This window comes from Hemicordylus capensis, chromosome 3 (genome assembly GCF_027244095.1).
Source record: "Hemicordylus capensis ecotype Gifberg chromosome 3, rHemCap1.1.pri, whole genome shotgun sequence".
NCBI lineage: Eukaryota > Metazoa > Chordata > Lepidosauria > Squamata > Cordylidae > Hemicordylus > Hemicordylus capensis.
Genome location: NC_069659.1, coordinates 353656209 through 353683120, shown reverse-complemented (window position 1 = coordinate 353683120; position 26912 = coordinate 353656209). Strand labels below are relative to the sequence as shown.

At 45.1% G+C, this 26912-nt stretch overlaps 1 protein-coding gene across 7 annotated transcripts in view; it reads left to right on the top strand.

The window, feature by feature from the left end:
• ARMC9 (armadillo repeat containing 9) overlaps window positions 1-26912 on the top strand; it is a 129809-nt gene that overhangs the window by 6842 nt on the left and 96055 nt on the right. For all 7 annotated transcript variants that reach the window (XM_053306966.1, XM_053306962.1, XM_053306963.1 and 4 more), the window contains exons 5-9: window positions 648-803; window positions 1584-1676; window positions 4656-4680; window positions 12889-13046; window positions 21171-21269. In XM_053306966.1, the coding sequence (XP_053162941.1) occupies window positions 648-803; window positions 1584-1676; window positions 4656-4680; window positions 12889-13046; window positions 21171-21269 (531 nt within the window). The remainder of the gene's footprint in view (window positions 1-647; window positions 804-1583; window positions 1677-4655; window positions 4681-12888; window positions 13047-21170; window positions 21270-26912) is intronic.

Genomic DNA, 26912 nt, shown 5'->3' with positions numbered 1-26912 from the left:
CTGCCAGAAAGAATTCTGCTGCAACTGCCTGTTGTTCTGGGGCAGCAGAGGCAAGAGGAAGGAGACTCCTCTGGCCTTTGTCACTGACCAGAGGGCTACAAACCACTGGCTAGTTGCACCACGTGTGTCCAAGCAAGAGCACCAGCCAGGGGAAAAAAGCCTGCTCTCCACTTAATAGAGTAGCCTCTTCTCAACTCACTGCTTTGATGTGAAATTGTCAAGTGGCTCTTCCTCTCCATTTCCCCTACACTCCCGTTTCTTTGAGTGCCTGCTTTAAACTTTTATTTGGTTCACATGTAGAGCTGTGGTTCAGGCAAACTGGGACCTCTATGTGATAAGGGAATGTGCCAGGAGCATGTCAAGATATCTGTGAAAGATGCCAGGAAGGATAGGTGTTTGCTTGGCGTTTCCCCTTTCTAACTGCATGGGCCAGAAAAGTATTGTCCAAACCAGTACAGGGAGAGATGACTCACATGGAACCTAAGCCCCTGCTTTGAGGAAGAATCCGACTGGGAATCCCTTCTGCACTTATTAGCATATAAAACTGAGTATCCACAATGAATTGCCACACTGAGGCAGCTGCCCAATGTCACGTGCAATGCAATGCACTTTCCAGGTCGCTGATTTTTGCTTTTTAATTTTCTTAGAACAAAGCAGCTTTGGATGAAAGGATTTCATGTTTTAAAACCTACCTGGAGACCAAAGGGGCTGCCCTGAGCCAGACCACTGAATTCCTTCCATTCTATGCTTTGCCTTTTGTCCCCAATCCTATGATCCATCCATCCTTCAAAGAACTTTTCCAGGTATGTATTTGAACAGAAGAATGGTGGATAATCACTGTTGGGGGTGATGAATGCAGAATAATATTTAATCCAGTAATACTTGTGTATTGTTGTCTTCACCTGACATTGCGGGTCTTGGTGCCTTGAAGGTTGTGACTTCCTCACCTAGGAAACAGTCCACCATGAAGGCTTTCTGCATTAACCCTGATGAAATGAGTGCAGGAGTACGGCTGTGGTCTTGTGCACCAATAATGCCAAAGCAGCTGACAAACAAAAATCTGTATTTCAAATTTTTTTTATTACAACATGTTTTGAAAAGAATCTTTCTCAAGGGATATTTCCACTTGACTGCGTGAAAGAGATGTGGATTCTTGCTCAAGCCCTGGGCAGACTGTTTTTCGTCAGCTGCTTTCACGTTGTTGGAATCCTCTCCACGGTGATCCTTTATTTTATTCTGCAGTGGTCTTGTGCTGTGGTCTTGCTCAATTTAGAAAGGTTTGTGCAGGAAAATTGCGTGGTGATTATGCTTCTATCAGGGAACAAAATTGCCCACCTCCAGCTTTGATGGTCTGTCTATATCTCTTCAGTCTCTGCAGTGGAGTTGCTAGTTACCTTCTCAACATAAAACTATCAAAACTCTTTTGATGTTTTATGTATTCTACCAGGACACCACTTTAAAAAGTCACATACAGCTCCAACTTTATCTTGGCTGTTAGAAAATTGCAATGTTTAGTATCTGTTGAAGAACATAACTCTGTGCATTTGGTAAACCTCTCTGGTTTGTGCATGTTTCTTCTCTAGGATTCTTGGGAGTCTGATCTCAAGACAAGATTGGAAGAACTCTTGACTGCAACTCTAAAAGCCAGCAATACCCCACGACTTCTGACGCTCTATGTATCCTTAGCAAAATGCTGTGGAGATAATTAAATTTTAGTGACTTTTTAAAATGGGAGGCATATTTATCTTGTTCCAGGCTCCTGCTCAGCTCTTTGTAATGTTACTAAATTGCATTATGTTCCCTTGGGAGTGCCATTAATTTGCTACTTCCAGAGGAAAATGTTTATTAGAACTGTCATGCTTCCTGATCCTGTGCATGCTTACTTGCAAGTAAGGCCTGGTCTTCAGATGTAGCAGGATGAGGTGGGACCACTTTAGACTGCAGATGCAGCATGTCTTTTAATGCATGGAAGACCTGCTGCAAGTATATAATTAGCACATCAGGGAGCTCACTGGGCTAAAACTGGTCTCCTTGATGCATTATGTGTGTTGTTTGAGGCAGTCAGTTGATTCGTCGCTAAGAAACTTTTTGAGTGCTCAGCCCTTTAATCTGAGAAAGGGGGTAAATACACCTCTTAATGACATGCCCCAACTAATTCCAGGGCCCCACTTTGATGTTTGTTTGGCACCAAGTAAAGACCTTTTCAGCTTTCTTCAGTTGTTTTGCTTGTTTGGCCTGTTTTGCTTGTGTTTATGGTACTAGTTTTTACTAACTATTTTATCTTTTTATTTGGTGTCTCATTACTTTTATTTTTATTTATTTATTTATTCGATTTCTATACCGCTCTTCCAAAAATGGCTCAGGGCGGTTCACACAGAGAAATAACAAACAAATAAGATAAACAAAATGGATCCCTGTCCCCAAAGGGCTCACAATCTAAAAAGAAACATAAGATTTTGTATTACTATTGTTAACCACCTATTTTATTGAAGGAGGTTTTATATATTCCTAAAAGAAATACACTGAAAACAGTGGTACACCAGCTGGTAACCTCCAGGTTGGACTACTGCAATGCGTTCTATGTAGGGCTACCTTTGTACGCAGTTCGGAACATAAGAACAGCCCTGCTGGATCATGCACAAGGAGGCCCATCTAGTCCAGCATCCTGTTTCACACAGTGGCCCACCAGATCCTTCTGGGGAGCCCACAAGCAAGAGGTGAGGGCATGCCCTCTCTCTTGCTGTTACTCCCCTGCAACTGGTATGGAGAGACATCATGCCTCTGAGGAAAGAGGTGGCCCATAGTCCCCGGACTAGTAGCCATTGATAGACCTCCATGAATTTATCTAAGCCCCTTTTAAAGCAATCCAAGCTAGTGGCCATCACCACATCCCGTGGCAGAGAATTCCATAGAATAATTATGCACTGTGTGTAACTAAGCTTCAGTTAGTTCAAAAGGCAGCAGCCAGATTGGTCTCTGTGGTATCCTGGAGAGGCCACATTATGCCTGTTCTTAAACAGTTGCACTGGCTGCCAATATGTTTCCGGGCAGGGTATAAAGTACTGGTTATTACCTTTAAAGCCCTGAATGGCATATGTCTGGGTTACCTGAGAGAGCACCAAGGTCTCCACTGCTCATTAAGATCATCAGGAGGGGTCCATCTTCAGGTGCCACCAGTTCATCTGGTGGTGACCTGGGATTGGGCCGTATTAGTTGTTCCCTAGGTTGTGGAATGTGCTCCCTGGGGATATAATAGGATTATTGTCCTTGGAGATCTTCAGGAGAGCCTTAAAAGACCCATCTTTTTAGCTTGACTTTTGATCTAATGATCTCTAGTTATAATTTTAATCTGGTTTTAAATGTGTTCTGATTTTAGTTGGTTTATTATGTGTGCTTAATTTTAATGTAAACCACCATGAGCCACTTTAGGAAGGGCAGTATATCAATGATTGGATAAATAACCATTCAGTATATGAATGAATGGATAAATAAATACAAACTAAAGGCTCTCAAGTAGTGGAATTTGGAAGAGATCTTGACCTGAAGTGTTGGAGGGATGCTGCCAATCAGAGTGGACTGTACTGGGCTAGATGGACCAGTAAATGGTCTGATTCAGTCTAAGGCTGCTTTTTTTGCTGCTGTAACATTGATTTGGTTCATCGTTTTCTGCAGTATATCTGTACCAGTGGCTTCTTGACTGGGATGTACCTGAATGTAGCAGTTTGTACCCTTTGTGCTTCACCCCATATTTTGTCCCAATTAGTGATTCATTTTCAGGGTTGTTTTTTTATGTCGATATGTCTGATTCCAACAACATGTACCACTGTTCTGGTTCTGCACAGAAGTGGGTGCTCCCAGCTCAGCCAGCTCTGTAATGGGTGCAATTGGCTATGCTGGGAGTGCCTGTCTCTGTGGCACTGGGGAGATGGTACACATGTGTCAGAATCAGACATTCCAACACACAGGCCTACTTTTTGATATGAAAGCTAGAACTGTCTTAAGCAAATGTTGATTTTCATGCTGCATTTACCTGAATCCAAGAATAGGTTTTTTTGAAGTTCTTTAATGTTAGAAATGAGGGGTTTTATCTTAAATTGAGTCCTCTTCTTTTTGAGTAAATATAGGTATAACCTGTATTTAACTCTTATTTTTTTAAGGGACCTGCATTAAATTCAGAGTCCTCTTGTATGTGGGTAAATACAGTATTTGCTTAGCTGGAAATCCTTCACCCTGGCCACATCTCTGCCACCACTTCTTCTAGAAGACATTTCAGAGACAAACATCAAAATCCAAGAAGAACTGCAAAGGAGACTCACTTGGGGAGACAGACACTGAGGAAGAAGCTGAAGGCTTCTGTCCAGAAAATGTTGAATCTGAGACAGGTGCTGCATAAGAATATTTCACTCAATACTAGAAGCAGGAAGTGCCTGAAGAAACTGAGATGCAGCAAACTTACCGGTCATACTCTCAGTTGGCCTCAGTTCTCCATCTGTAATTTCATAGGCTTCATTGCCCATTGCCATTGCCATTGCTATAGGAAAGATGAATAGTAATAGGATTTAGTGGAATATCAATAACCCTTCTCTTAGTTGTTGTTTCTCTCTTGCTCACTCTTTCTTGAATGCCCCTTAGCTTCTCATTTTATCACTCGGCAGAAGGAGAATGCACAGTGCAGCCAAGGTAAGCAAATAGACATTTGGGGAATATGTATTTGTGTGTGTGTGTGTATTAATATGCCTGTGACATAGTTAGCCACTTGAGCCCAAGAAAGGAATTACAGGAACAATTCCTCTTAGACCCTAGGTGCTTTTCACACATATGGCCGGTTGTTAAATTGATGGCTAATGTGAATATAAAGCCTCCATTGAGGTCATGTGTATTTGAGTTCTCTCCTGTGAATTCTCATCCTGCCTTAACAACACTGCAGGTGGTACAGAGAGTGTGAAACTGGCTCAAAGGTATATTTAGGAGCAAAACCAGATGTGAAGAGGAAAGCTTCCCAACCCCCTGCTTCCCTGGCAAAGCGAATGTGGAGGCTGGCAGGGAACAGGATACATTGACCTTTACCGATATTTGAGAAGTCTAGAAGTATTAGTTTGTGGAGCTGTGTAGGACTAAATCCTGGGTAGGCATTTGGTGGCTGTGGTGGTTGCAAGGTTCTCTTAGAAAAAATGACAGTGAAATGCTCTTTTATGGAGAGAGAAACCAACTGGGGCTATGAAAGCTATGTTTCTGGTCACTAAAAAGGAGTGTTAAACAGATGTTTGCCAGATAGCTCTATGAGTGGCTAGAAGATATCATAGCTTTGATGGAATCTCCAGGTTATAGAGGCAAAACATCTCTCTGTACTCTGTGTTTGAGCAAGAGGAGGAGGAGGACATCAGTTTCATGCCCTGCTTGTGGGTTTCCAGTTGGCCACTGTTGGAAGCCGGATGCTGGCTAGATAGGCGATGGCCTAATCCTGGAGGGCAGTTCTTACCTTCTTTGGTTTTGTGTGAAGCTCCCCTTGACCAAACTTACAAATGCTTCTCAATCTTGAGGCATGATTTGATGTGTATATGTAACTCTCTCCTCCTAATGCCTGTTGAGTGACTCCTTCTATGGAAAATGTTCTCCACCATTGGATCTATTATTAAAAGCATATTTTTGTCAATACTGTAGTTATAAAAAGATTTGGGAAGCCAGGAAAAATTACGTTGCTCAGCTTTGTAGGACAACATACTGGGTAGGCATTTGGTGGCTGTGGCTGCAGGGTTCGTTTCATAGTCGGAACAAAATCAGAATGAATTGCTTTTTGATGGGGAAAAATTGACCCAAATGTCCTTGGAAGTGCTCCCCCCGCCCGGTGTATTGAAGCTGATGAAACGAAAACAGCCAAAGTGGGAGTGGCAAACTCTTTTTGGGTTTCCCTCGGAGTTTCTTCAATATATGTGGAACTTTAGGGCTCATTTCCTTGCCCAGAACCTCTTCTCCATTGATTCTACCATGCTTAGCTGCTCCTTCTCCTTGATTGTTTCTTGTGTCCGGAACTCGTCCCAGAACAGGAACATGGTGCACCTCTTGCTTCCTTCGGATGCCTCCTCCTCAAAACTCACCGTTTCTACACGGCCTTTGGCTCAACCCCTGCTCATCTCCACCAGCCCCTGGGTGGCGCAGAAGGTGCAAGGGCCTGGCCAGGACTATCAGGGGAGCTGCCTGCTGAATCCAAGAAGCCAGGGTTGATTTCACAAAGTGAGGGAAAGAGCTATTGCACCAACACTGAGCAGTTGGAGGCGGCTGGTTTTATAGTGGATCTGATGGCTCTGGATTTTGTGTGTAGGCCAGAGAGATGGGAGGCCTCCAGCTGCCAGACAGGCACACCATAGATCTGTCATTGCCACTGTTTCTGAGGTCCCAGAGATTATGAGGGAAGGTCCAAAGCTGGGTGAGGTGTCAACAAGGGGGACACTGGGTTTCCTGATGTTGGAGACCCCTTAGTGGCACTGGGGTGCTTTGTGTGGGTGGATGTGCTCTGGCTGTTCCTCAGAGTACTGAATCCCAAGAGCCTCCATCTGTATTAGGGGCTGGCTGCCACAGGGTCCGATTCCTCTTCTCCAGAAGAGGTTTCATTGGGTCTGAGCACTGGCTCTTGAGAGCTCCTCAGTCCTTATCCCCAACTAGGCATGTAACTACGTCACATAAGAACAGTCCTGTTGGATCAGGCCCAAGGCCCATCTAGTCCAGCACCCTGTTTCACACAGAGGCCCACCAGATGCCACTGGGAGCCTACAGGCAGGAGCTGAGGGCATGCCCTCTTTCGTGCTGTTATTTCCCTGCAACTGGTATTCAGAGGGATTCCTCTGAAGCTGGAGGTGGCCTTTAGCCCTCCAACTAGTAGCTGAAGATAGACCTCTCCTCCATGAACATAAGAACAGCCCTGCTGGATCAGGTCCAATAATGCCCATCTAGTCCAGCATCCTGTTTCGCACAGTGGCCCACCAGATGCCGCTGGAAGCCACAGGCAGGAGCTGAGGGCATGCCCTCTCTCCTGCCATTACTCCCCTGCAACTGGTACTCAGAGGCATCCTGCCTCTGAGGCTGGAAGTAGCCCACAGCCCTCCAACTAGTAGCCGTTGATAGACCTCTCCTCCATGAAGTCATCCAAACGCCTCTTAAAGCGATCCAGGTGGATCACGCATTGTGTGAAAAAGTGCTTCTGTTTGTTGGTCCTGGATTTCCCGGCAATCAATTTCATGGGATGTGTGAGAGGGAGGAGAATTTCTCTCTCTCCACTTTCTCCACAGCATGCATGATTTTATAGACCTCTATCGTGTCTCCCCGCAGTCGTCTTGTTTCTAAACGTAATAGCCCCAGGTGTTGTAGCCTTGCCTCATAAGGAAGGTGCTCTAGGCCCCTGTTCATCTTGGTTGCCCTTTTCTGCACCTTTTCCAGTTCTACAATGTCCTTTTTTAGATGTGCTGACCAGAATTGTACGCAGTACTCCAGGTATGGCCACACCATCGTTTTGTAGAAAGGCATTATAATATTAGCCGTTTTATTTTCAGTCCCCTTCCTAATGCTCCCTAGCATGGAATTGTCCTTTTTCACAGCTGCCGTACTTTGAGTTGACACTTTCAGCGAGCTGTCCACCACGACCCCAAGATCCCTTTCCTGGTCAGTCACCGGCAGCTCAGATCCCATCAGCGTATACTTGAAGTTGGTGTTTTTTGTCCCAGTGCATCACTTTACACTTGTCAACATTGAACTGCATTTGCCATTTTGTCGCCCACTTCCCTAGTTTGGAGAGATCCTTTTGGAGCTCCTTACAACCTGTTTTGGATTTCACTACCTGAAAGAGTTTGGTGTCATCTGCAAATTTGGCCACCTCGCTGCTTACCCCGACTTCTAGATCATTTATGAATAACTTAAAAAGCACTAGTCCCAGTACAGATCCCTGGGGGACCCCACTTCTTACTTCCCTCCATTGTGAAAACTCTCCATTTATCCCTACCCTCTGTTTCCTGTCCTTCAACTAGGACAGGAATCACCCTTATCCACACACTTGTTGACACTCTTGAAGAACTCCAGAAGGTTAGTGAGGCAAGATTTACCTTTGCAGAAGCCATGCTGGTTCTCTCCCAGCAGGGCCTGTTCTTCTATGTGCTTTACAATTTTATCCTTTAGGATGCTTTCCATCAATTTGCCTGGAATGGACGTTAAGCTAAACGGCCTGTAATTTCCTGGATTGCGCCTGGATCCCTTTTTGAAAATAAGTGTTAACATTTGCTACTTTCCAGTCCTCCAGTACAGAGCCTGATTGCAGGGATAAGTTATATATTTTAGCTAGAAGGTTGGCAGTTTCACATTTGAGTTCTTTGAGGACTCTTGGATGGATGCCATCCAGCCTGGCAATTTGCTAGTTTTCAGTTTTTCCAGACAGTTTAGAACATCATCTCTTGTCACTTCTATCTGACTCGGTTCTTTAGCCTCCAACCCCCAAAAGCCTGTTTCAGGAACAGGTATATGTTCAGTATCCTCTGCTGTGAAGACGGACGCAAATAACTCATTTAGCTTCTCTGCAACCTCCAAATCCTTCTTAATAATCCCTTTCACTCCCTCATTGTCTAATGGTCCAACTGCCTCCCTGGCAGGTTTCCTGCTTCTGATGTGTTTAAAGAAGTTTTTTTAATTCCCCTTGATACTTTTAGCTAAATGTTCCTCAGACTCTCTTTTTGCCTCCCTTATTGTCACCTTGCATTTCTTTTGCCAGAATTTGTCCCTTTCTGTTCATTTGGACTGGTCTTCCAATTTCGGAAGGAAGTCTTCTTCCCTTTTATGGCTTCCTTGACGGTACCCGTTAGCCATGCTGGCATCCTCCTGGATTTAGTGGTACCTTTCCTCCTTTGGGTTATACAATCTAACTGGGCTTCTAGTATTGTGGTTTTGAGTAAAATCCATGCATTCTGAAGCAAAGTGACTCTTCTGGTTCTCCCCTTCAGCTTTCTTTTCACCATACTCGTCAATTTGGAGAAGTTTCCTCTTCTGAAATTCAAAGTGTCTGTTTTAGACTTCCTTGCTGATTCTCTCTCCACATGAATGCTGAATTTAGTTGGAGGGCTAGTTGGTATGCTGAAAATTTTGGAGGGCTATAGGCCACCTCCAACCTCAAAGGCAGGATGCCAGGAGGAGTACCTCAAAAGGCAGGAGTACCAGTTGCAGGGGAGTAACAGCAGAAAAGAGGGCATGCCCTCAACTCCTGCCTGTGGCTTCCAGCAGCATCTGGTGTGCCACTGTGTGAAACAGGATGCTGGACTAGATGGGCCTTGGGCCTGATCCAGCAGGGCTGTTCTTATGTTCTTAATTTGTTCGCACTATGGTCACTGTTCCCTTAAGGTTCGATGACACTAACATCATGCACCACGTCCTGGGTGCCACTCAGGATTAAGTCCAAGGTCGCCTTCTTTCTGGTTGGTTCCAAGACCAACTGTTCTAGGGCACAGTCATTCAGTGTATCTAGAAATATGACCTCTTTGTCATTACCTGACTGTGAATTTACCCAGTCTATGTGTGGGTAATTGAAGTCACCCATTATTACAGCCCTGCCTCTCCTTGACGCCTCCCTGATTTCCTGCTGCAACTCCCAGTCACTGTCAGCATTTTGATCCAGAGGGTGATAGGACGTCCCCAGTAGCACATTTCCTTTCAGGCCTTGTATTGTCACCCACAGGGTTTCTGTGGAGGACTCTGGTGGTCCTAGGTTTTCTAACTTGTTAGATTCTATGCCTTCTTTAACATACAGTGCTACTCCACCTCCAAGGCGCCCCTCCTTGTCCTTTTTATAGAGTTTATATCCAGGGATAACAATGTCCCACTGGTTCTCACTGTTCGACCATGTTTCTGTTATGCCCACTATATCTATTTCTGCGTTAGCAACCAAGCACTCCAACTCACCCATCTTGGTTTGAATTCTTCTGGCATTGGCATATAAGCACCTATACACTTAATCTCTTACCGGGTGTATGCTATCTTTCTTTTGACTCTTTGACCAGCTAGCACAGCCTTCTGTCTGCTCTTTATGTGGTTCTGCTTTGGCCCCTTCTGTTTTATCTGAATCCTTTGCACCCTCGCACTTTAAGGATGGCATTTGCCAAACCGGATACTGTCCAGCTCCTGTCAGCTATTCCCCAGATGTCATTTTAAAAGCTGCTCTGCAGCCTTTTTGATTTTAAGCGCCAGCAGTCTGGTTCTATCTTGGTTCAAGTGCAGCCCGTCCCTTTTGTACAGGCCTTGCTTTCCCCAAAATGTATCCCAGTGCCTAACAAATCTAAACCCCTCCTCTTGGCACAAATGTCTCATCCACGCATCAGGTCTGCCTGTCTCACTGTATCTGCACGTGGAACAGGTAGCATTTCTGAGAATGCTACCTTGGGGGTCCTGGACTTCAGTACGCTACCTGTCAGCCTAAATTTGGCTTCCAGGACATCCCAACTACATTTCCCCACCTCGTGGGTGCCGACGTGCACCACAACAGCTGTCTCCTCCCCAGCACTGCCTAAGAGCCTATCTAGACGCTGCGTGATGTCCGCAACCTTCGCACCAGGCAGGCAAGTCACTTTGCGGTCAACATGAGGGTCATAAACCTATTTATCTATACCTCTAATGATCGAATTGCCCAGTACAAGGAGACCCCCGCCCCCCAGAGGAGTATCCCCTGTACAAGACGATATGGGCTCATCATCCATGGAAGAGGTCCCTTCTAAGGGAGCATTTCCCTCTTCCTCAGACTGATGTCCTCCTTCCCTGAGACCTCCCTGACAGCAGAGGAGCTATCAGCCCTGGAGTGGGATGCCTCTACCACATCTCTGAAAATCTCGTCCGCATGCCTCTCTGTGCTTCTCCAGATCCACCACCTTGGTCTTGAGGGAACAAACTTGTTCCCTTAGAGCCAGGAGCTCCTTGCACCGAGCACACACCCATGACTTCTGCCCATGGGGCAAATAGTCTTACATGCGACACACTGTGCAATACGCTGGGAAGTGCCCCCTTCCTTGCTGGCTTTCTGTCTTCTTAATGTGTCTTTGTTGACAGTTTACAGTATTTAGAGATAGGTCTCAGCTGTATTGGTCAGCTATTTAACTGTCCAAACTTCCTTTCTCAAGAATATGGAGAAGTACTTGTCTTCTCTTCCCACTGGGCTCCTTGTGGTCAAGGGGACTTGTTTCAGGTTTTCCTGCTAAACTCCATGCAAAACTCCAATGCCCTGTTTGCTATCCCTGTTTGCTAAGCTCTGTTGGCTAAGTTCTCAGGCCTTTGTCACTTAAATATAGAGTAGACTTCAAACGGAAACACAGAAATGTGGCTCACAGGAATATGTGCCCTCCCACAGCCCTAGCTGACTCCTCCCCCTCCAGGCAGGGAGAAACAAAAACTGGATGCCACAGAGCCCCCAATGCAAACCCTGGCAAATGCTAGCCCTGGCTAGCAAATAACACACAGACTAGGACTTTCCGCTTAAAGAGAAACCAGCCCCTCAAAATCTCCCCTCCCCCTGTTAGTTAGTTTGAAGGGTGGTGGTGGGGATGCTTGATGTTGTTTTGTTTAGAAAAGCTTGCTCACCTCCTGAATCAGTTTACGCTCTTCCCAGAGTAGGCTTCAAACTGTGGCTCATATTCATACTCTGTTGGCCTCTCTCTTTCTTTCCCTCTCTCCCTGTCCCTCGTTGTCTCCCTCAATTCCTGAAGTTAGGTTGCAAGGTTCCCCTGCTAACTGGGCAAAGAGGCACCTTTTATAAAGTAGTGAGTCTCTTTATTTAGCAGGGGGAGAGCAACTGGCCCTATCCCCCTCCCCAGCACAGCATCCCTCCAGTGGCTGTTTCTGGTGTCTGACTCATTTCTTTTTAGATTGTGAACCCTTTGGGGATAGGGGACTGTCTTATTTACTTTTTCTATATAAACCACTTTGAGAGCTTATGTTGAAAAGTGGCATAATAGTAGTAAGGTTCTTGGGGCTGGGACCTGCCTCTGTTTTGTTTTTATGTAACTTGTATGTAAGTAAGCAACCATTTTCTTGGTTCTTGTGTTTCAGTGGTACGATAGAAATACGTAGTATAATTTCCTCCATTTCCTTCATCTCATTTTTTCTACCCTTTCCTCCCAACTACTGGGTAACTGTAAACATGCCAATAGGAAGGGCATATTTACTCACATCACCTCTCAGCAATTCTTAGAACTATATATGACTTTTGATACACCTTTTAAAAGTGGTGTTTCATCATATTGGAGTCTTTGGTGGGAACTCCATAAAGTGATGCCATTTTGGAAATGGAAGCCCTGATTCTGCTTTACTGCTCTATGGTAAAGTTGATCCCTGTGAATTTTTGTTTGAATGTTCCCCAGTAGATACTCAGTTCTGTTTACAGGAGTCATCTTAACAATTCTGAACTACATTTGCTGGACTTTGAGACTGAATGTACTCGCAAGGCCATTAAATTGTCAAGTTTTAGCGGAAGACATTCTCCATCCATTCCACACTCCATGCTTTCTTTGTGTTAGGGGTGGTGATGAATCCAAAGGTGAAAGAATCCATTATCCTCTCTCCTGGTCTTTGTTTCATGATGTTGATGGTCCTGCCTGACAAATATACTGGGTTCTAAAAGATGATTAAGTGCCTTTCTTGTGCTCTTTCGTCATCTGGTTTAATCATCAGTCAAAGTAGATGCCAACAGCACTGCCCTTTCTTCCTCCTCCTTTCTTTTATTTTCTTTTTAAAATAGGATTTGAGTCACTTACATTGCAGAATAATAAGGAAAATTAGTAATTGGAGTGAAATGGAGTACATCAGTATACCAGGGCAATTTATAATGAAATGGGGCAAGAGGTCAGCTGTTCTTTCCTTTCCTGTCTTCTATAGAAATGTTGCAGCATCTTCAGCAGCAGCTGGTGGAGTCTGAACGCAAGACCATGACTTACCTCAAGCGGTTTAACAAAATCCAGGCAGACTATCACAACCTCATTGGGGTCACTGCTGAGCTGGTGGATTCCCTCGAGGCCACTGTCAATGGCAAAATGGTAAGACAGAACAAAGAGCACCTCACTCAATTTGGCAACCAAAATAAATTATATTTGCATAGAGTAGCTCATTTTGCATCCTTATTGACCGACTGCTTCATCTGATGAAGGAGACTCTTGCCTCTGAAAACTCTTGCCACAATACATTTGTCTTTAAGGTGATGCATAACTCTTGCTATTGATGCAACTCAAAATATTTGTATAACAATAAGTGTTTTCAGAATTGCAACCAGCATATTTTAAAGCAGTAAATGCAATTATTCATGTTTATATTATTACAAAAGAATAATCAACTGGGACCTTAGTTAAATTTTGGAAACACTTACATGCAGGTAAGCCCTACTGTTGTCAAGTAAGAGATGCATTTCAGTGTAGATAGGATGGAGAGCCTGGTATCTTGTTCCATCCTGAGGGATTCAGGAGGACCTTGGAGTCTTGCTCTGACAGGAGATCAAGAGAGCTGGGTACAATAGCACCAGATGGAAGTTGTTCCATCAGATGGTGGAGCTGACTGCCAGTTTTTAGAACCATTGCCTAGCCTGAGTGGATTATTTGTCTGGAGGCTTACAATCCAATAGACATGAAAAGGGATGGAGGAGGAAAGAGAAAAATGTAGGTTACATGGGAAGCTGTCTTATACTGGGTCAGATTATGGGTCCGTCTAGTGCAGTGTTGTCCATTCTGACTGGCAGCAACTGGCCAGGGTTTCTGACAGGTATTTTTCTCCAGCTCGGCCTGGAGATGCCTAGGATGGATGGAACTTGGGGCCTTCTGTGTGTTGAGCCGATTCTCAGCCACTAAGCTACAGCCCGACCCCTCAAGCACCTTTAGATCTATTCACCATAAAGCTGCATAAACGTTAAATGCAGGATGGCCCCTGAGCGAGAGAGTTCTGAGAGAAGAGGGACAAAATGGCCTTTGGCCTGAGTGGAGCTGCTTGAAATGAGTTGTAGTGCCTCATCCCTCCCTCTGCTGCAGCCAAGAGGAATGCCAGCTAGGAGAAGAGGAAAGGGTTGGAACCTGCCCTTCCACTGCTCCTCCCCGGCAGGTGCTCCCTGTGCATTTGCATTTAGGAGGGAAGTAGTAACTGTCTCTATTCATCCCTCTGGCTGTTGCGGATGTTTCTTTTTAGATTGTGAGCCTTTTTAGAATAGGGAACCATTTACTCTGTGAACTTGTTTTGGTTGGACAGTGGTATATAAATGTAAGTGACATAAATATAATTATCTCAGCAAACATTGGTTTGGGAATACATTTTTTTTAAAAAAATTGATACCACCTTTCATAAGGCATCTCAAGGCGGTTTACAAAAGTTAAAATACAATAAAACATAAAAACCACATTTTAAAACCTTAAAATCAGTTAAATAGTAAAAACGATAAAACATCAAAACAAAACAAAACCCAGCCTACATAAAAAAGACAAAGAGGAGAGATGAGAGACCTGGCAATTTGGATTGAATTGGTCAAGTTAATGCTTTACCTTCAAAGAACTTGGAAAATGACATTTCTGCTGAGACAGCAGCTCATCTCGCTCCAAGGACAAAACTACACATGAGATCCATGACTGGATCTGCTGATGCTTCTTAAAATAGCCAGGGCTCTGTGTGTCCAGATTTCACTGGAGCAGCAGGGCTGGGGGAAGACTAACTCTTTCTCCATGCTGTATTCCTGATCTAAATCTCCCCCCACCCGTCGCACCCCTTCAGCTGCTATTAGCTGACAAAATATAGGTACATGTGATTTTATTTTCGTTCTTGTTGGGAGGCTAATAATAGTTTTGAGGGGGGATTTAGCTTGGGATGATGGCTCACTGGAAAGAATTAACCCCCTACCCCAGCATCATTTCTTCACTCAAATTTGGAACCTCAATGTTTTGAAGTAAAAATGGAAAATCAGATCATAGCTCCTTTTGGCTCTAAGTTGCACTGAAAGCTTAGTCTTTGTTGCATGGTGTTTGTTCGTTTGTTCTTTCTAGATGCTGCCAGGTGGTGGCACTGTTTAGCTGAATGTTGGTGTTTTCTGTCACAGAGTTGAGAAGCATTTTGGAACTGATACGTGATCACCAGTGTTCCCTGTAACATGGATTTGCAGATGTTGTAGTCAGCAACATCTGGGGATCCCTGTTAGAGGGAACACTGGTGATCACATCAAATTACATGATCTGGATCGTGATCCGTTGATTCCATAAGTAGATGGGTTCTGCGCCTGCGCAGGCACCTCTCGGGCCGACTAGGTAGCTCCTCGCGACGCCCAACCGCCCTTCTGCACGTGCTACTGATCACTACTTATACTGGGCGGTGGGCGTCTTCCGTTAGTTTTCTGTGCAGACCGCTTTGCAATCTGCTTCCCAATGTTCTGTCTGGGCCTCATACTTCTGCAGTGGGGTTGGTTTCTGGGCGGGTCTTATGGATTCAACGGATCACTACCAGATCACCTGTTACAGGTAAGCAACCTGTTTATCTGGATCGTGATCCGTTGATTCCATAAGTAGATGGGTGATTAGTTAGCTGCTCCCCTTTGGTGGCGGGTGCAGAAGGATGCCTTCTATGGCAACACCCTTTTCAAAACACTTCGCCCATATTCCGCCTGGCGCGCCATGCGGAGGTCCACTGCATAATGTTTTACAAACGGCTGCTGTGAAGACCAGGTTGCAGCCACACAGATGTCATCCATCTTAATGCCGGAAAGATGAGCTGCTGATGTCGAGTAAGCCCTGGTAGAGTGAGCTCTTACTGTCTTAGGTGGGGTAACCCCCTGCAGCCTATAAGTTAATAGGATCAGCTCCACCAACCAATGTGCAATACGCTGTCTAGACACTGGCTTTCCCTTACACCTGCCCTTGTAAGCCACAAACAGCTTATTTGTCTTTCTGAATTCTTTTGTCCCTTTCAAATAGTACAACAAACACCTGCGTACATCCAACGAGTGAAGCGCTATCTCCAATGTTGTCTGTGGGTCCTTAAAAAAGGTCGGCAAGACCACCTCCTGATTCAGATGGAACTCTGTGACTACCTTAGGGTGGAAACTAGGATCAAGCCTCATAACTACTTTATGTGGGTAGAACAGGGTGTAAGGCTTGTCTGCTCTCAACGCAGACAATTCACCCACTCTTTTTGCTGTGGTTATTGCTATGAGGAATGCAGTCTTAAGTGTTATCAACCTCAGGCTAGCCTCATGCAGTGGTTCAAACGGTTGTTCTGTCAATGCCGAAAGAACCAATGACAAACTCCATTGCTCTAAAGGTTCCTTAAGCGGTGGGTACATATTATTCAGTCCCTTCATAAACCTTCTACATTCAGGATGTGTAAATACAGTCTTTCCATCCCATCCTGGGAGTTTAGAAGATAAAGCTGCCAAATGTACCTTCAAAGAAACATTTGCTAAGCCCCTTAATTTTAGACTTGTCAAATACAGCAAAACCTGGCGCACTGATGCCCGCTTTGCATTGAACTTATTTAATTTTGCAAATGCCCTAAACCTTCTCCATTTACATAAATAACTACGCCTAGTTGACTTCCGTCTACTATTCAACAGAATAGTTCTCAGAAGTTTATTCTCCACGCTGTTAATTTCAGTGTTTGGATTTCTGGGTGTAGTATCCTTCCCTCCGCCCGCTGTAGGAGATCCGACACTGCTGGTAGACGGTAAAAGTCTCCTCTGCACAGGCGAAGCAGCAGGGCAAACCACGCTTGACGTGGCCACCACGGGGCGATCAGTATGCAATTGGCCCTGTCCCTCAGAATCTGTGCCAACACCCGATTGAGAAGTGGCATGGGCGGAAATAGGTAAAGGAGTCCCCTGTTCCACACATATTGAAATGCGTCTCCTAGAGACCCCACACCTATCCCCGCACGAGAACAATATCTCTTGCACTTCTTGTTTCCCTCCGTGGCAAATACATCCACCGCGGGGGTACCCCAGAGACTGAAGAGATCTCTGACACACTCCAGTTTGAGTTCCCACTCGTGTTTCTGGTTGATCTGCGTGCTCCGACTCAGAGCATCTGCTATATGATTGTCCACACCCCGGATGTGAATTGCCACTGGATAAATGGCATGCATGATGCACCAGTTCCACAATTTCATTGACAAGGTGCAAAGTGTTGGTGAGACCGTACCCCCCTGCCTGTTCAGATAAGCTATTGCTGTAGTATTGTCCAAGTGGATTTGCACCACAACACCCCTCAGCTGGGGTTCGAAAGCCCTCAGTGCTAAGAACGCGGCTAACAGTTCTAGGTAGTTGATATGTAGTAGGGCCTGTTGAGGCGTCCACTGCCCCTGGGTGCAATCCTGGCCGCAGTGTGCTCCCCATCCCTGAAGGGAAGCATCTGTTGTGACCCACGCCGTCGGAAGAAGAGGCCGGAATGGTACTCCCTTTAAGAGATTTGCCTCTGTCCTCCACCACTGCAGTGAAGCAAGCACCTTCTTGGGGAGCCGCAGTAGCATGTTTTGGCTGTCTACATTGGGTCGAAAGTGGTCCAAGTACCACCGTTGCAGGGGTCTCATTCGAAGCCTTGTGTAACGTACGGTCGTGTTGCACGAGGCCATCAGGCCTAACAGCCTTTGCACGCTTCTCGCCCTTTGTGCAGGATTGGAGAAGAAGTGACTTGCCAATGAAGTGATCTGACTGCATCTCTCCCTTGGCAAGAACGCTCTCTGCTGTTCCATATCCAGGGTAGCCCCTATGAAGCTCAGTTGTTTCCTTGGTACCAAACATTTTGAGTGTGATAGAATGATAGTGCTGGAAAATATTGTAAGGCCAAACCCATTTCTCCCCACTCCAAGGCAAAAATGCCCCATGCCCCACCTCCCACAGATGAAGACACAGAATCTGGATCTCAAGAGTGCCACACCAAGGCAAATAACTGCAAATGATTCAAGCAATCATATGAGCCACACTATATTATAATGCACACACATGTCCCATCCCCACCTGAAATCCTATTTTTACTAAGAATTCCTTCCTGTTTCCAGATATGTAATGTAAACCGCCCTGAGCCTTTTTAGAAGGGCGGTATAAAAGTTGAATAAATAAATAATACATAAAATTATTTAAATAAATAATTAAAATAATAAAATAAGTATGATCACTCAGCAAATGAGTATAAAGCAAAACTCATCGTTGAGTTGAATCCCACTAAACAGACAGTTATATTGGAATCCAAAGTTACTATGTTGTTCTTAGAAGATGTAAGTTCAGGCCTTGCATGGTCTCAGGCCGATGGCTGCTTCCAGTTGCCTGCATGTAAATGGGGCAGCAGGGGCAACCTGTCAGATGTAGTTGGTTTCAGTTGTGCCTGGATAGCGTGATAGGTCACTGATAATGAGGACCTTGTATTTAGTTCTTTAAAAAATGTCTATGCTGCCTTTCTGACAAAAGTAGCCCAAAGTGAATTACAAGAAAAAAGCTACAAGCAAAAAACCAAAACCACACCACAAAGCAACATACAGCAGCAGATTAAAAACCTACAGAAATTTTAGCAGAAGCAAAAAAAACAAACAAACCCCAAAACACAACCCCATTAATCACATATTATGTCATTTTAAGCCAGACGCCAGGTCATAGCCAGGTGTCTGAAAAGGTAAAGTGCAGGGGATTTTTGGGCTTCCCTAAGAGGGGCCAGATAATTTGTGTCACCACAGAAAAGGCCCTGCTCCTACTGGAAGCTTGCTGAACCCCTTTCAGTGGTAGAAGCAGAGCCTCAAATGTTGGAGACACACATAACAGATGGTCTTTCCAGTCCATGGCTCCCAAGCCAAGGTAAGATCTGATTCCTTGAACTGAGGCTGGAAACAAGGAGACAGAAGGTGCAGCTGAAACAGTATTGGGGCTGGTTAGTACTTGGATGGGAGACCGCATATCAGGGCAATATGTTGATAACTACCTATTCCAGTAAACTACCTGGTTGTGGTATTTTACACTAATGGATGTCCCGGAGCACTCTTCAAGGACAGTTCCACATAAAGTGCATTGCAGTAGTCAGGTTTTCCTGTTGTTAAGGCATGAATTACCACAGCATGGTCTGACTTCTCCAGGAAAGGACACAGCTGGCACAACAGCCGAGGCTGGTGAAAGGCAGTTCTAGACCCCACCACCTTCTGAGGCATCAGACCCAGGAGTACCTCCTCGCTGAAAAACTGGTCTTTTGGGGAAGTGCATCTAGGACAAATGAAATATCTAGGTCCAGATCAGGCACACGCCCCCCTCGTCTTGATACCCTCATCTTATCTGAATGAAGGTTCACTTTGTTCTCCCCTATTGAGATCTTTGCAGCCATCTGACAGTGGTTCAGGATTTACTTAATTGTTGAAAATGAGAGCAAGAACTAGGTGGCATCAGTATACTGATGACTTCTAAGCCAAAACTCTGGATGACTTCACTCAACAGCTTCATGCAGATGCTGAAAAGCATTTGGGTACAAGAGGTGGTAACACATAAGAACCACCATGGGACAGAACAATACTTTCGCAGTGCTGCCTTCAGGGACCTAGCTTCCAGAATGACAAAAGCCAAAAGATGACCTAGAAGGATACCGTGGTCAATGGTATCAAAGGCTGGTGAGTGATCCAGAAGAATCAACAGGGTAAAAGATGGCCTTATGTTGTCCATCTCCCTGTGCAAATTGTCTGCTATGGTAACCAAGGTGGTTTCAGTTCCAAAATGGAGCTAAAAACCTAACTGAACAGAGTTCCAGGTAATCGGTATCATCCAGGAAAAATTGGAGCTGAGGCACCACCACATGTGCAAAATTTTTGCCCGAGAATGGAAAGTTAAAGACAGGTGCTAGTTGTTCATATCTGAGTGGTCAAGAGGTGGTTTCCTCAAGAACAGGCATATTGCAGCCTACTTCAGTGTAGAAGGAATACGATCCTCTCTAAAAAATAATAAATTAAAAAAATAGCATTAAGTACCTCTGTTACCTAGACACTCACTCCTGGCCTTACTGCTTTAATTAGCCAGGTTAGTCAAGGATCCAGTGCACACGTGCTTGGCCACACCCCTCTAAGAATTCTGTCTACGTCCACAAGTTGGATACCTTCCATTTTGATGTCAATCAAAACTGGATAAGAGAAAGCCACAAACACCTGGCACAGCCACTTGGCATCTGGAGTCCAAGTTGGAAAGATTTTATCTGCAGAGTGCTTGCAGTTGACTTCCAAGGGCTCTCTTATCTCTGTAGGACCTGTTTGTAAGGGGCCCTCCCACTAGCTGACACTGAGTTCTAAAACTAACTTTAGTCCATGTTTCGTAGCCTGTGCAGTCATTTGACTTTGGCTGAAGCTTGACCCTGCACAGAGGCAACAGTTCCTCACACACTGTGCAAAATGGTGCTGTGTGCAGCGCCAGGGAGGACCATTACAGAGAACCAGAGCTGTGGCAACTTCTGGCAAGCAGTAGCAGTAGAAATGTTCAGGAAGGTGCACCTGGATCTCTGGGGAGTGTAGTCTTTCCCAGTGCTTTCCCCATAGAACTCTTTTGGACGACATTTCCTAGCACTCTGTGCACGCCTTCCTGGATGTCATAGACGCTTGCCATGACTCCCGTTCTCTTTAAGGGCCTGGTGCTGTGTAGAGGTGAACAGTAGGTTGTCTCCACATGGGGCTAAGACGTGTGGAGATTGATTGGCTTTGGCTTTTCAAAGCTGAATAATTGCCTTGGCCTAATACTTAGTCAGATTAATCACTGGTTTTCCTCCACCGTTGCTTCATCTGTCATTCTTCTCATTTCATGGTTCCCAGCTCCAAGGCAAACCAAGAAGCTGCATGAATGTCACTATGAGGAGATGTGCTTGGGAGCAGTTGTTTCAACTGCCCAGATCATTTCCTAGTTCCAGAGACCAGCCAGGGCTTTGGCAGAACCACAATAACTGTTGATGAGGGGGAAAGTGCAAGCAGACATAGTGAACTAACCATCATGAAAGAATAGCTGATCTGATGTTCTTTTTCTGTATATGTCTTGAGCATTCCCAGTTTGCTGGTTTAATGACTTTTTAAATATTTAGCAGGGTTGCATTCTGTCGCTTTTGGCATCTCCTTGCAAGGGACTGCTTGTGTAAGCAGTTGGTGGAGATCAAAGGAAAATGTGCTCTGTTCCCACTGGCTTGACTTCTTTCCCTCCACAGATCACCCCAGAAGATCTGCAGAGTGTCTGTGTTCGTTTGTTTAGCAACCAGATGAGGCAAAGTGTAGCACATAGCATAGACTTCACAAGGCCTGGCACTGTAAGTACAATCTTCTGGGCATATCTTTGCTAAATGTTAATTCTGTTGCCCTGTGGCTGTAGAATGCTGAGCGCCAGCCTGACCAGTGGAACAGGAGGCTGTAATGGTTAGCTAGAGTGTGCCAACTGACTTCATGAAGGTCATTTTTGCCAGTTCTTGCCAGTTTGCAGCATCCTCCGGCATGTTTACTGCTGCCTGTACAAAACCATCTACAACTTTTATATATGGTTTGCTTACCCAACAGTGACTGTATGAGGGCAGGAGGTGCTGCTCATGTTTTACAGGCAGGAAACTGAGGTTGCAGAGGAATGACTGCGTTTGCATGGCTAAGGCCACCCACGGAGTTAATTTGGCCTGGTTCAGATATAGGTATATACAGGCTTTTCAACAGGAAAAGTTCTCAAAGTGGCTTACATAGGAAAAAGGAGAAAGATAGTTCCCTGTCTCAAAAGGATTCACCATCTAGAAATAGAACACAAAAGAGGCACCAGCAACAGCCACTGGAGAGAGGATTTGCTGGGCTAAATAGGAACAGTTAACTGTAAAGAGAACCTGCTAAATGTAAGAGAACCACCACTTTGAAAAGTGCCTCTTTGCTCAACCAGCAGGGGCAAACCACGGTTTATTTTTGCAAGCATGAGGCACACTTCCTTTGCCTTTATGTACAAGGGGAGGAGGTGTACTTTTGTGGGTTGTTAGGAGCATTTTTCCTGAACTTGGGAAATGGTGTCTGTACAAAGCAGTTAGTTAACAAGCCAGGATCAGATTCTGGCTTGTCAACTAACAGTGGAAATAAGAACCTAAGAACAGCCCTTCTGGATCATCCCAAAGGCTCCTCTGGTCCATCATCCTGCTTCACTCAGTGGCCAGCCAGCTGCATCTGGGAATCCCACCAGTTGGGAAAGGAGGGCAGCTGCCCTCTCCCGTTGATGTACCCTGGCACCTAGTGTTCAGGGGCATATACCATCTCTGATGCTGATGGAAATACACAGCTACGAAGGCTAGTAGCCATTGATAGTCTGATCCTCCATGAATTTGTCTAATCCTTTTTTTAAACCATCAGGATGGTGGCTATCACCACATCTGTCGGCTGTGATTTCCATAGTTTGAAGCGCTAGGATTGATCCCTATCCTGGTGCTCTGCAATGGGTAGCCCAGGTTTTGTATCTGGGCTAGTAATGTGGTAGAAGGATCTGAGCGTGCCCCTCCACCCCATTCCTCAGTCATGTGACCTCTTGCCTTTCCTGCAGCCTGACCATCCAGGGAGCTGGGTGGCAAGAGTGCCTGGCAGTGGGGAAATCCCCCAATGCACCACATTCCTGGCACAGTGCATTGTGGGATGCTGGAGGACTTCCTTCGCTGGCTCCCAGCTCAGCCACTCACCGCGGCACTGCTCGTGTACTGCAGAAGCAGCAGAACCTTCAGAGGCTCATGTTTGTAACAGCAAACCACCATTACTTACTTGGATCCTGTGGGGCCTTCCTTGTAGAATTACAGATGGTGTTGTGTGGGTATTCTGCAGTTGGCAACTGCAAATAACCTAGAGAAAGTAATGACTGCCTGAGAATCTGGACATTATATACAATTATGTGTATCTTTCTCTCTGTGTGTATGTTTGGAGAGAGAGAAAGAGAGCATAAGTTTCCAGGCCTTCTGGATGCAAAGATAGGCTTGAAAGATGGTTGGCAGAGCCTGCTAAAATCTCTTAAGCAAGAGCAGTTGCTCTCAAGGGCATAACTTCCTTGCTGCTCCCTAGTAGAAGCAGAATAAACAAAATTGCTTGATCTGCAAAATGTATACATGTGGCAGAATTCTACTTCTCTTGACACAGAATTTTCATTTGTTTAACCATAGAACATGCACAGCCTTGAATATGGGGAGGTGATAACTTAGTTAACACTCTTGTTCTCACAGCCTTTAACCCAAACGGTTTTTGGAAAATGTCAGTTCTAGAATTGTTTCCTACTCTGCTTACACAAAGTGTAAAAGGTCACTTTTAGTCTTGGCCAAATTTTCCTTGGTTCTTCAGATATAGTTGACAGCTTTGGAATGACAGCCGGCCAGAGAACAACTTGTTATGGGGCAGCCAACACATAAAGTTTATTACTATTATTAATTCCTTGAGCAAAATCACCAACCTTACTCATCCTGTGGTTTGGGGTCTGGAGTCAGCCAGATGTTTAGCACCTCAGTTACCATGCAGTGAATGAAGACCTGCCTCCATTATGGGCTGAGTGAATTCCACCTGCTCTGGAATTCACTCCTTTGCCCTTATCTTAGGGGTCCTCACTGAGAGCTGCTGCCTAGTACAGTGGTTCCCGGATCCCCAGATGTTGTTGGACACTTGGAGATCCAAGGTTGGGAACCGCTGCTGGAGAAGATAAAATAAATGTGTCTGTTTTCTGCAGTCTCTCAGGATTTTGTGCAGTATACAAATGCCGCCCTCCAGAATAACAGCAATCGGGCATTTTGATGGTTGGTAATAAAAACAGCAAAATAATAAGCATATTTACCAATTCAAAGCAACTTAAGCCATGGTGTAAAGCTGCTAATGGTGAATTGTAAAATGTTTCTTTGAAAATACCAAATTCAAGGTGTAGCAAAGTGACTTCCCTAATGGAACTGTTGGTGTTTGAGAGTTTAAAGGTGTGTCTCCATTTCTGTTTCTGTCTGTCCCTTATGTGTTGTTTTTTATGATTAAAAGCTCAAGCAGCTGAAACCAATGTTTATCTCATATTTGTTTAAGGCTTTTAAATCTTATTCAGAGAGTGAAACACATTCTTGAGTTTGTTTTTCAATGCGTTCTGTTTATCATAAATCCCTAAAATTCCAGTGGTGTTGTAGCCATCTATTCATTTAATGGTACATTTCTTTTTGGTGTGAAGTTCAAGAACTATGAGGAAGGACTACTTGGGTGTTGGTTTATTTTGACAATTTTTGAATAAAGTTGTCTTTTAAACTGATGGAAACTGTTCAGCTAACTCATAGTGAAATGTATTTGTGGAAATGTTCATCTCAAAACAAAAAGTAGATCTGCATTTGTATGAGTAATTTGCCATAAGGTTTGGTATATACATGAATTGTATTCATCCCACACTAGGCTAGGACTGAGTTAGGAACTTTCTCCCTGATGTGCTAATTCTTTGCTATGGGGCATTTTTCATGGAGAAGGCATCCAGCCTGAAGTTCTGTTGTCCATTTTACTGTATCTGTGGATGAGACTGAAGATTGAGAGAGAAGAAATGAAAAGGGAGTTCTAGTGGGAGCTGGACAGACTTGACCCATGAGAGATGGAAGCACAGATTGTTAGAGAGGTCTGTAGGGTACGTCCCAGGTGTCGTCCTTTCTTGGAGGGCTTCCTTATAATCACCTCAAGCACTTAGTTATACGCCACCCTTCATCCTGGAACCCCAGGGTGGTGAACAACAAATTAATAACAAAACTCATTAAATTGAAACCTGCACATACATTTCATAAAAATACATTGGGGAAAACCAGCAGACACCACTTCAGAATTATCTAAAAGGTAGTCAGAGGACAGCAACTCAGTAGCCAAAGGCCTGAGTGGAAAGGGCAGTCTTTACTCACTTCTGAAAGACTGGGAGTGAGGGAGCCATGTGCAGTGTTTCTTCTAATTTTTATAATCAGTGGAAAGAGTTTTGTCCTGGGCGGCAGCATCAAGTCAGTGTGTGCACATAACTCTCTCTCATTCACACACAAAAACGTCGTCGTCTTTTTTAACCCCTCCCCTCCCTTTTAGTAGAACTGCAGGGGAACAGAGAGAACCCCTCAGACTAACCAGTGGTGGGTTTTTTGTTTAACATTGGTTTTACGACAGCATTTTCCAGAAGTGGCACAAAACTGTGTTTAATTCATATGGCAGCTGAGGTCCAGAGCTAGAGGAACTTCTTAGCATTAGTTAGATCCTATTGTATAATCTTTACTAAGGTATCAAGTAATCATTACTGAGGGCATGGGAACATTAAAAATCCTGTCATTATGCCCTACCACACACAGATTCACCAAAGATACTATAAAGCTAGTTCATGTGAGATCTAGATGCTGCAAAAAGCATTTGCTTAGCATTCAAGTTATCTAAGTAAGCATCCTCTTTTGATCTCTCCAAAACCAGCACACACATTGCAAGTATCCTCCCTCCTCCAGTTCATATGCCACTCTTGACCAAAAAAAGTTCTCAAAGTGGTTTACATAAAAATCCTGAATGAAAACATTTTACCATTAATCGATTCCTTCTGGTATTTCATAGTGGACGTGCCTCCATTGCTGAAAGCTTCACATTTATTCAGTGGGCATTTGGTATCAAGACAGAACTACTTTCTAATCTTTCAGCAGCAGTTCTGAGCCCCCCCCCCTGCTCCCAGCAATCATGGGCAATGAATGCTACAAGGACTACTTAGACTGATCTTTTCCTAAAGAATGCAAAGCATCAGTAAGTGAGACGCTTCACAAGCCCAGCAACACCTGATGGATGCAAAGCCTTGTCAAACCAGATGCTTCCTACATGACATCTCTCACCTGCCCCTTAGGCTACAGGGATTTCAGAATACTCATTTTGTTTTCCTAAACCAGTATGATTGGGTAGAACATGCATTTTAAATGGAATTTATTCTATAGATCTGTGAACCGGCATAGATGCATAACAGATATTTTTACTCCAGATAATACTCTTTTTAAAAGGATACATAATTTGTAATGGAACTGGACCCATGGGTGCTACAAAGATCAATAGTAAACTCATAAGTTACCACAGAAAGGAAAGAAGAAGAGAGATCCAGATTCAGAGGAGTAACCATTTAGGCACTCTGCAGTGAAACAGTCACACAGCTAAATTATTTCATCTCCTCACCCCCGCCACTCCCCGCCGCTGTGAAACCTCCCGTCTGCCCCCTCCCCCAGCTCTGATCTCTCTGGGCTCTGTCTGGGGAGCTGCTGGGGGGGGCGGGGAGCTACTGACGCTGCCTCCCATCCGCCCCCCCCGCCATCCTCTTCTGACTGTTCCATCTGCAGCCACTGCGGGGGGGGGGAGCCGCCGCATCCCATCCTCCTCCCCACCACCCCCAGCTCTAGTCTCTGTGGAGAGCTGCTGTGAGGGATCTGCCTCCTGTCCTGCTCCGGCTGCAGCTGGGACTGGAGGAGGAGGAGAAGTCCCGGCCAGTGAGAGGGAGGGAGGAGGTGGCGCTGCAGCTGGGAAGAGGGGGGAAGCATGGCAGTGCTTCCCAGCCAGGGGGATGGGTGCTGGGCAGTTGGGTGGCAGTGGCAGGTGCAGCAGTGTCTGTGTGCCCACCAGAGACTGCTGCGCAGGAGGCCTGGAAGTTGTTGCGTGTGCACATGCACCTTAGAGGGAACAGTGGCCATGTGGATCTCATCTGAGAGTAAGTTCCATGGCCTGGGGCAATCACTTAGAAGGCCCTGTTCTAGTCTCAGCAAAGGAGCTTCAGTAGGCATCGGAGCATGTGGAGCAGAATCTGCTGGCCAACCTAGTCTGGTGAGTAGATTCAGCCAGGAGTAGGCAGTCCTTATGGTACCAGGCCTCCCAAGTTGTTTAGGTCTTTAACCAGCACATTTCTGAAAGACAGAGATTTGCGTATGCCATGATTCTAGTCCCCAAAGACTACTTTATAT